The sequence below is a fragment of the Folsomia candida genome, unplaced genomic scaffold (genome assembly GCF_002217175.1).
Source record: "Folsomia candida strain VU population unplaced genomic scaffold, ASM221717v1 Fcan01_Sc017, whole genome shotgun sequence".
Classification (NCBI taxonomy): domain Eukaryota; kingdom Metazoa; phylum Arthropoda; class Collembola; order Entomobryomorpha; family Isotomidae; genus Folsomia; species Folsomia candida.
The window spans coordinates 175,686-186,706 of NW_019091209.1; the positions used below are offsets into that span (position 1 = coordinate 175,686).

The following is an 11,021-nucleotide window of genomic DNA, read 5'->3' on the forward strand; positions in this document are numbered from 1 at the left end:
TGTATACAAAGAACCACAACCCCGGACGAGGGAAGAGCTAGTAAAAAAAGTTCAAGATGTATGGAATTCGATTCCCACAGACACATTGGAAAAATTAGCACAGAGCCTTAAACAAAGAGTTGAGGGCATGGTTAAAGTAAATGGTAACAAGACCAAATACTAAGGTAAATATGTCGAACATTTTTTGTAAGTATCACGGGTAGTTTTTTTTATACTAGCCTTCACTTTTTTATAGGAAAAATGGGATCGGACTTTATTAACACCTTTTAGTGTCAAATTTGCGCAGATGCGAAAATTTAGCAAGGTTTGGGCGCCACAACTTAGTAAAAACTCCCAATTGCGGCCTTAAGGAATAGATTCCGCTGGAAAACCAAGCGTCTTCGCGGCACCCAAAGCTTACTAAATCTGTGCAAATTTGACACTAAATGTTGTTTCTATAAAGAGTTTATCCTTCAAACTAACATGATCAAAAAATAGTCTGGGTTAAACTTGTTTTGCTTCCCCATTATTAGTGAATAATTTTACAAGACTATGGTCTGTATTTTAAAATTAGGCCCTTTTTTACGGAAATAATTATAACAAGGCTCATAAATCTTAATCTTTTTCAATGAAAAATTAGGTCTCGTCCTGCGTCTCGTTTTACCTGCCGTGCTTCATCATGGTGGGCATCTACTGCCGCCTCTACCTCTATGCCAGGAAGCACGTCAAGAATATCAAAGCCGTGACGAGGCCGCCACCTCGCGCCGGCGATGCGACCGCCAGGACAACACCGACACATGCTAACTCGTCGTATCAGGTGGGATTTTTTATCATTTTTTTGGGGGGGAGGAGTGGGTGCGATTTCTGAGAAGCAAAAGGGTCCCACGTGTCCCATGTTAAAAAGGTTTAGATGCGTGGGGGTTTCCGAAATTTGGTAGGAAGAAGGCCAAAAGTTGGGAGGTTTTTGTTGGGGGTAAAAAACTGAGATAACAAATTTGGAGGTCCTTTTTAAGCAGAAAACTATTAAAAAAAATTAGACGAATTTTGAAATGAAAACCAGGATAACAAATTTGGAAACCTTTTTTTCGAAAAACAATGAATACAAAACTTAGAGGACTGTTTTAAGATAAAAAACCAGGATTACAAATTTTGAGAGCTTTTTTAACGTTGTGAACATGGTTAAAATTTAGAGGAGTCATTTTTAATTAAGAAAACTGATAAACAGTTTAGGAGAGGTTTTTCAAGTCATGAAAACAGATAGCAAATTTTGAGGCCTTTTCTTAAAAAAATCGATAGAACAATTTAGTGGACTATTGAAAACCCGCATAAGAAATTTTAGATGAGCATTTTTTTCTACTAAAAAACCCCAGATACAAAATTGAGAGGCCTTTTTTTAAATGATAAGACCTGATAAAAATTTAGAGGAGCTTTTTTGATAAGAAAAACGAAAAGTGTATCAAAATAAGGGGATCTTTTTAGAGGAAAAAATTCCATTTTCCGTAAAGAAATGGCACCTACGTAGACTTTACGTCGTAAAAAACCCGGGTGACGAGATGTTTTGTGGTGATGACAAAATTTGATGTGGGTTTTACAGGTTTCTGACCATAAAGCAGCCGTGACAGTGGGGGTCATCATGGGTGAGTTGCTCCTTAATACACTTGTCCTCCTGGACATTGCCACAGTCAACGGAGATAATGAAGAGTTATATAATGTAACGGACCACAGGGCGGGTATCTATTTATTTTAATTTTTTTCATCTAATGCCGACCGACGGTCAGACTTTGTCGGTGTGATCACACAAAAATCAAAATATTTTTTCAAAAAAATCGAGGATTAAAAAGTAAAAGTTTTCTAATTTTACAAAATTTTTAAATTCTTATTTTTTTTATCAATATTTCGTCACTATTTTGTAAATAAATATCCGCCCTGTGATGATGACAGTGGAAAATCATTGGGTTTTTATACTTCTTTAGTTTTATGTTATTGTGTAAAATACGGTACTGTTCAATTACTTGAAATAAGGTCGCACTGCATTTCGAAATTTTAATTACGTAATAAAATTTCCGTACAGTTTTTTTTCTAAAATCGCTATTGATTCGGATCGTAATTCGTGTCCAGTACCAAAATTTTAACAAATTATTTGTAACTAATGTTTAATTAGTTGAACACACTTTGGGAGATTGACAACAATTTAATTAGTTTTTTTAGAAAAAAGGTAACGAGAAAAGTTTTTCGTAAATTTGGAAAAATGTAGCTTCGGACTTATCTCGGTTAATAGATTTTGTGCAAAATTTTTGCAACTTGGATGCAAAAAAAAACTTGTCTAAATGGGAAAGTTTTGAAATTTGACGTGTAAAGTTTTAAGGAAAATAACATGTTTTTATTCATTTTCAGGAACCTTTTTGGTGTGTTGGGTGCCCTTTTTCTGCGCCAACATAGTCTACGCCTTCTGCAAAACGTGCATTCCAGACTTGGCTTTTAAGGTGAGTATTTAGCAGGTTTACAAAGTTTTAAAGACTTTGACTTCATTATTTGTTGGATGGACGGACGGACGTGGTGTGATGGAAGAGGGTGCATTTAAATGCAAAATAAATTAAATAGAGGCTGACTTTTTGCGTTAAGGTGCTATTGGATGATGGATTGGATGAGAAAAAGAGGTGGAGTGGAGATTTGTTAGTGAGAGTGAAAAGAAATTGATGATTGTGGAATTGAGTATTAAGGTGTTATTGGACGAGTATTTAATGTTGGATAGATTTTTAGTCTCTTTCCACCCCCTGTTTAATGGGTTTAAATGCAAATTTCTAAATTTAAAAAAAAATTAATTCATTTATAATTTTTTCACGATAAATTTTCTAGAAAATAAAAATTCAATAGCTTTAATTTAAAAAATAGTTTATTCAATTGGGGGAACATTTATTTTAAAAAATAACAAATAAATAGACTATTTTTTTCGAAATTTTTTGCAAGGTTACACAGTACCAAAAATATACTTTACAAAAAAGTATGAAAAGTTGGATTGATCTGAAAACTCGTGAAATTCATGCAATTTTAGAAATTTGCATTTAAAGAGGTTTAATGGGGTAAAGTGAAACAGAAATGTATGTCACATAATCAGCTTGTCATCGTATAGCACCTTAAGTTTGTTTACTGGTGTGAAAAGTGAAACTGGTCGAGCATTCAGTCCTTCACAGACAGAGAGGCAAATATTTGGACATTGATGGAGCTGCGGAACGGTGAAAGGGGACAATGACAAATTTATTGCATAAATATTAGTATGCTGTCTGATAAATTTTGCATACTCAGGCCAACATCTTTTACAGATCATTTACCAAATAATTTTCGAAATAATGTAGCAAAATAAAAACAGTAAAAATTTCATGATTTCCCATCAAAATTTGGGTAAACTTTAGAAAAACTGTAATTCTAATAAAAATGCAAGAAAGCAAGGAGTTTGGTAAGATTGCAAACATTAAATGGATTCAATGTTTGCAAATAATTGACATAAGAACCTCACAAAAAACACTTTTTTGATACATTTCGAACAACTTCCATGATTTTTTTGTAAATTTCTGAAAACCAGGAAAATAAAATTGCTTAAAACGGCTGACAGGATAAAATTAGCTTGCGAATAAATTGCATAATAGTCTTTCACACATGAAAAAAAAGTTTTTATCAAATGACTAATAAATTTTTTAAATTCTAAATAAATTTCTAATAAAATCTCCCTTAAAATTTTTGCAAAATTTTTGGAAACAAGTTTAACAGGAAAAGCCACATATTTTTCTCCCCCTTTTGTCCCCACCCCCCGTTCCACCGTGCCTGTCACGAAGGCGGGTAAACGTAAAGTTTAGGCACTTCATTAGAGGAAGAAGAAGAAAAGCGCCAGAATTTCCTCGTAACGAACAGCACTTTCACTTTCACTTTACTTTGGGCTAAATAAATGTGTCCAGAATTCTTCCCAGGAAAAGTTTACTGTTCAAACATAGAGAGAGAGAGCGAATTATTTGAAGAAGACGCGACTGAGGAGTGAGTTAAGTAGCTCAAATTTAGAATTTGTGTACGTGGTGGTGGTAGGAACGAAAAGGAGAGAAAGTGGGTGAGAGAAAGTATGAAGCGGCTCGTTTTGCGTGATAACGAGACATTTGACTTCTTAATCCGGTCGCGTTAGGCGAGTAATAATAATGACTCGGACCAGACCACCGTGATAATGAGGAGAATATTGATAAATGTGAGGGAGCCAAAGAAAGCTGCGGTGTGGGACACGTGGCCTGATTTTATTTGAGAAGGAGAGAAAGATGTTTCCATAGAAGAGGGAAATATTTAAGAGGGAAGATGGGAATTTTGAATATTTAGCATTTATGGCACGCCCTGAATTTAAATTTTTAAGGTTGGTTTTCTAATAGGGGTGCTCACTTATTTACATAAATTTTGCATTTTCAGTTAATATTTAGCCAGCGAAATAATGTCACAAAATAGTAAAACAGTCCATATTTATGATAAATAGAATATTGTTTTCCAGACAAAATTTTGCGAAATGTGGAAAATTTTAAAGGTTTATACCCAAAATGTCTGTAAATTTGGGACAAAAAATCCCACACTTTCCTACCAAATGTTTTATGAAATGGGACAGATTTTGACTACAAATTGTATTGATTTTCGAAATTTATGTAAAAAAGGGAGCACCAAATTTTCGGGTCTAATAATTGTCGCCCATCATACAATTTTCCTGGTGAGGAGAGAGTCACTTAAATTGTGTTAGTTTGGAGATTTATGCCAAAAAAGCTGTCGTGTAAGTGAGTACCCCTAAAATCAGGCATTTTTGTGTGTCCCATGTCCATCATACAACTTTTTCCTGGTGAGGAGAAAGTCATCCAGATTTTCGAGAATTTTAAGCTTTAAGATCAAGGTTGCTCATGGTGTCCATATTTTAATCATTTTTAAAACCCGGGTAGTAATCAGTTTGTCGCAAACTTTCTCTCTTTCAGATCCTGACATGGCTGGGCTACTCAAACTCGTGCTTCAACCCGGTCATCTATTCCATATTCAATACCGAGTTTCGTGCAGCGTTTCGACGAATCTTGACTTCGCGGCTGCCTCCGTGCTGCAAGGACTTGGGATGGTGCCCCTCTTGTCGGCTTATCTCCTGCTGCAGGCGGTGCGGTTACCAAGCCGTGGCTCTCATTCAACGCCGGTTCGTAAAATATATAGAGTTTGGTCCAGAGTTAAATTTTGGCAGGGGTGGGCAAATTACATTATTTTGAGCTCCGTGATTTCCAAGGTTTGGATTTCCTAGGGTATTAAAGTGAATTTAAGTGGGGTACGAAAATGCAGACGAAATTAACAGATTAGACTTCAAAAATATATACGAGTATAAGATCAGAAGTGTCGGTATAGTTCAGTGGTTAGAGTAACCTTTATGAAAATGAGAAGCTATAGGTTCGAATCGTACTGCAGAAAACAAGTTTTTAAGCTATTAGCGACTCCGCATTTAATTAAAAAATAAATTGACATTCAGGTAATTCATACAGTTCTTGGTAACTTGGAAAATCTGTAAATTTTACGAAATTAAATTAAATTGAGTACATTTTTACAATAATTTTACAAACTTTTACATAATAAAGAGACGCCCTTGATCTGAGTTAGTTTACAAAAATTGATAAGCTAATGTTCATTCGAAATATGTAAAATTTTGCAAAAGTTTTTAAGTTTACGGATTTTATCATGTTACCAAGTCCTGCGTGAATTTTCTTATTAATAGTTCTTATTATTTTCCCCCAAATGAACGCGTAAATCGCGAATAAAACTAATTTCGTGCAGTACTTTGTTAAACATGTAATGTTTTTCACACTATACACACCCCAAGAAATCCCCCTTAGTTGGGAGCACATTGCTAAAATTAGAACGTACATATTTTGCCCAGCCCTGTTCAAAAATTAACATCGCAAGAACAACCCCAAGAACAAGACCACCTCTCTTTTGTTCTTGGTAGAAAGAGAAAGTTGATAATCTTTTAAGCGTTAGTAGAGACCCTCCTGGGCTCATAATAAGAGACGACGCTGCTTTCTCCTTCTCCGTTGTTTATTAATTAAAACCCACCACTTTCACCACTACTTTCACCACCACCTGGTCGTCTCATTGTTCTCTTTCGCTCTATTGTTTTTACAGCAGGTCGGACCCTGAGGTGGGCTCGCTTCACCAGATGAATGGGATCTGCACCTTCCGCGAAACGCCGAGATCTTCGGGTGGCTCTATTCCAGGGACGAACACGCGCTCCACCACGCCACGGGAAATTCGGTGCGGATCCGGCTCCGGAGTGACCATGTTTGGCGAGAAAGTTAGCGCGATTTGATCAGCGGACGTGGTGGACACGAGGAGAAAGTAATTGTGCGAAAAAAATTGTGGGTGCAAAAAAAGAAAGAAAGAAACTGTGATTGAGTCGGGAAGGTGAAAGTGCGAAATCTGTGCCGAAAGCGGGTATCCCTTCAAACTGCGGGACTTTCTCCGTGAGTGTGCAAATTATGTGCAAAAAATGCTCCCGGAAGTAAAAGAGACATTGCCCCTTCTAACTGCCGGATTGGTCGCTTTCTCCGTGCAAATTATGTGCGAAAAAGTGAACGAGTATATCCCATCAAAACCGGAGGGTTGGTTCACTTTCTCCGCAAATGTGCAAATTTCTATGCACAAAATTCCAGAAGAAGTGAAAGCCAAGTTATCCCCCGGATTTGTCCGTGCAAATTCCCCTCGGTTGTAAAATGAGCTTGAGGAATTGGATCTGAAAAAACCTTTCTCCGCATACAATTTGCCGATATCTTCTTATCGAATTTGTTTACTTTCCCCATTACCGAGTCCTTATCGAGGCTGGGGAAAGGATTATAAAAAAGAGACCGAGGACAAAAATAAGCTTCCTCTCATCATCAAAAATATGAGAAAACATCCATTGAAAAAAGAACCCAGTGAAAAAAAGAGAAAGCCTTTCACCCTATTGGTTTCATATTTTTTGGAGAGACACGTTTTTCTCCAGCCGAGGAAAATATAGGACTAAAAAAGGCCAACCAACCGCATTGATTTCGCTACGACGAATGAAGAAAGTCAAGTCAATAACCATTTCCGAATCGAATGCAAGTTTTTTTCTGTGGAATTCCGTGTTTCTTATATTTTTTTATCAAATTTCTTCAAGATTGGATCACGAAAATCTGCAATCTGAGCGGAATGGAGGCTTGCTTTCACTTTGAGAAGAAGAAGAAATGCATAGAAATATACATATATTTCTCAATTTATGGGGCATAAAATAAATGTTATGTCCCACGCAGTGACCAGTCCTGGTCGTGACTAAGGCGACCAAGCATGAAATTATTTTTTAATAGGTATGAACTTTCTCTAAGGAGAAAGTTGGGTAAATTGAAATATCTAGTTTTCTTCCCTAGAATTAAATTATTGATGTCTCCAATTAAGCCACCTTTTCCCCTGTGTGGGGGGAGGATGCAACGTAAAGAGAAAGTCTGCCCTTAATCTGCCACCGAATTAAAATTTAACGCTAAAAATAAAATGATAGTTCCCGAATGGATGTATTTTATTGGGACAAATGAGAGGACAATTTGTACTAAAAGAGAAAGTTTTTGTTGATCCGGGGATGACTTTCACCCAAATAATTTATGAGGCTTGAGCAGCACTGAGCGAGCTAAATTGGTGAACCAAAAATAAAACAAGGGAATGGTTAAGAAAAAGGAGAGTGAGTCTATTTTCTGGCTGGTGAAAGTATGTTGTTGTTCGCATCATCATTTTCCCTCTAACTACTTGATGTTGTCGTATTTAATATATTTTGATGGGAAATAGTCCCACGAGGATTTGATTATGTAAATGAGGGAAGCATTTATTGCGGAGAAAGTGAGAGAAAGAGAGAGAGCGAGGAAAACCCGAGTAACATGGGGAAAATTACGGTTTGTATGTGAGGTAAATTTGTGGAGATAATTTTAAGGAATTTTAGGAAACCAGGGTGCATCATGGACGAAATTTTTTAAGGGGGGTTTGACCACCTTTCGGAAACCTTATTTTAGCGATATTCAGTTATTTATCGTGGGTCCTGTCCTGGAGAAAGTCGCACTTTCACCACGTTTCAAGGTAAACTTTCACTGTGAAAGCGATCTCGCTTAAGTTACACCTTCCGCCAAGCATATTCCATTGATAGGCAGCTGTTTATCGGCGAAATTATAGCTTCCGCCGCGGAGAAAGCTATACTTTAATCAAGTTTGAAGTCACGCTTTCACCGCGACTGCTTTCCTGCAAAAACGAGACCTTTCGCAAGCTGGAAAGTAGCGATTTCTCCGCGAAAGTATGCCTCCCGCTGTGGAGAAAGCTTCACTTTCACCAAGTTTTAGGCACGCTTTCACCGTTCATTTTAAGCCATGTGTTAATCGGGCATAATTTTGCGGACCTCCCGTCGTATTTAGTAAATTTCCCGTTGGGTTGTTTCCCCATTGTTGGGACGGATAAAAGGCGACGGAGAAAATTAAACTGGACGAAACCACGCCACATGCCAACTTCCCACAGTAGTGGAAAGTAAATTACTCAATTTTAGCGTGTGATTCCTGGTTGTGTTTTCACTCCTTGGAGAACGTGTGGTCATGTGGGGAAGAGAGAGTGTTGTAAGAGCTGTGTTTATGACCTAGACCGCAGAAATGTAGGCGTTTCACAGTGGTGGTGTTGGAGGTGGTTCAAGGCTAGGTTTGGGAAATCACGTGAGAGTGGTTAAAATCAAAATGTGATGTGATTTACTGTGAAATATGTGATTTATCGGATTTCTGTGATTATGAAATAAATGGAGCAACTTTCTTTAATATGCGAGTTTTAAAACCAGCTTAATTTTCGGATTAGTCACAAAATTCAGACACTTTTCGGTCCGGTTTTTTTGACCAACTTTCACCTTTAACATACAAATCTAATGCAAACCGAGACTTTGTCCTAGGCGGGGCAACTACGATAGAAAAATGGTCAGAATTTCAGACCGAATCCTAATATCAAGTTGGTCTCGTCATAAAGTGTATTTTACACAAGTTGTCTCACTTTTCCCGCAGTAATATCATGAAAATCACGCGGTGTGAAAATCACAGAAATCACAACGTATAATTATTATCACAGTTCTTCAAACTCTGTTTCAATAGTTAAATATCACAGAAATCAGAATTGACAAAGAAATCACAGAATATTAAAAAAATCACACCATGTAACACATTTGAATTAAAACCCTGTTTAAATATTTTGAACTTGCGGCTTGAATCCTTAAAGGATAGCAACACTTGATTAATAATTTAATACAGCACATCTTCATCCGTTTGTATGCATAATGGAGGCCAGCAATAATAATGATAATGAACTTTTTGATGATGCCACGCTTTAAGAGAGAGAAAGCGAGAGAAAGTTGTACTTTATTCAGTCACTAATGAACGACGCGTATTTAAACGGATTATAACTATCTATTCACGAATTTGCTAGGACAAACTGTGATAAGAGGCAGCAGGACTAAATAAATGCGAGTACATAGATAGATAAAATTATTATTACCGAGTCAGTATTAAATAAGGATGGTCCATCACCAAAAAAAATGAAAATCAATCAATTATTACACATTTATGATTACAAATCACGGGAAAGCTAATTGAACCACGTGGGATTTTTAACTGAATCATCACCACGTGGGATTTTTACTCATTTACATAAATGTTACCCACGTGAATACTTTGTGATACTCAAATGGAAAGAGTGGGAAAATTTTGTAGTAAATAAGTTTCATGTTTTCTTTTTTTTCGTAATTTTGAATTATGGCCACGTGCGAGATTATATATCTGAATTTTTTGGACGTATATATAGGAAATATTTAATGACGAGATAGCACATAATGCACGTACGTTCCACGGTAATCTATAAATATGTTTCTAATGTAATATCTGTAATTGATGTATTAGAATAGTTATTTAACAAGTAAGTTGTAAGTTGTAAAGTAATAAAAATGATAATGATAACCATGTTAATGATAAGTAAATGTGTATTTATTAAGGATAAGGGAATGATTGAGGATGTATACGTCAGATTATTAGGATTATTCCCCGTGAAAAGAAACCCACCTGTGAGAAACTGTATTCGAATTTTTTTTGCAGAAATGCAGGAAATGAGCGCCATCTCTGTAATTATATAAGTGTATCTAATACGAAGGGTGAGCCGCTAGGTGGCTGGCGCGTATTTCTTGCAATTTGTGCAGTGCAAGAAATACAGGGCGGAAAAGGTGCAAGAAATTAAGAAAAAAAACACTGATTATGAATTTGTGTAAAGCTGTAAGACAATCCTTTTATCATCGTCGTGATGGAGATCATCATCATGGCGACGTTTTTTGTTATCCATTAAAATATATAAATGTATACTTACTTGGTATAAAAAACTATGTATACTTACGTAAATTAGGAAATATATGTAAATGAGTAAATATATGTCATAATGTATTATATGTAAATTTGGTAATTTTAAGTGAAATGAAATGAAATATACTATATGTTTTCCCTGGTAAATCGTGTCTTTGTGTAAAAAGAATAAATTGGTAATTAAAAACGTGAATATGGTGTGAATTTAATTATTGAATCGACATAATAATAATTGATTTATTGCATTATAGCCAACAGCCTTTTCACATCATGAATGGTTACATAATATTGGTAATCGAAATGGCATAAATAAGACGCACGTGTGGAAGAGAAATTCATACTAGTGGGGAAAATTTAATGAATTTTTTGTCATACAAATTTGAATTTAATAAACTGGAAATCTTTAGATTTTTAAATTTTCCGAAATTGATTAAAACTAATGGGAAATCAGTTGAAGAAATTAGTCAATAAGAAAAATTTAACCTATTTTTTCACAAATTTGAGTGAAAAGAAAGACTTAAAATCTCGATTTACAAATCCTCGAAATTTATTAGAACTTGTAGAATTGCAGATTAAGAAATTAGAAATCTGGCAAATTTTCTAAAGAAAAATTGGCAGTGTAAGATAAAAACT

General features: G+C 35.8%; 1 protein-coding gene across 1 annotated transcript in view; it reads left to right on the forward strand.

Moving 5' to 3' along the window:
- The window catches only part of LOC110856902 (dopamine receptor 1), a 108,700-nt gene extending 98,125 nt beyond the window's left edge, over positions 1–10,575 (forward strand). The window contains exons 6-10 of the mRNA XM_035857479.1: positions 620–796; positions 1,574–1,616; positions 2,374–2,462; positions 4,965–5,170; positions 6,145–10,575. Of these exons, the coding sequence (XP_035713372.1) occupies positions 620–796; positions 1,574–1,616; positions 2,374–2,462; positions 4,965–5,170; positions 6,145–6,328 (699 nt within the window). The 3' untranslated portion in view covers positions 6,329–10,575. The remainder of the gene's footprint in view (positions 1–619; positions 797–1,573; positions 1,617–2,373; positions 2,463–4,964; positions 5,171–6,144) is intronic.
- The last annotated feature ends 446 nt before the right edge of the window (positions 10,576–11,021 follow it).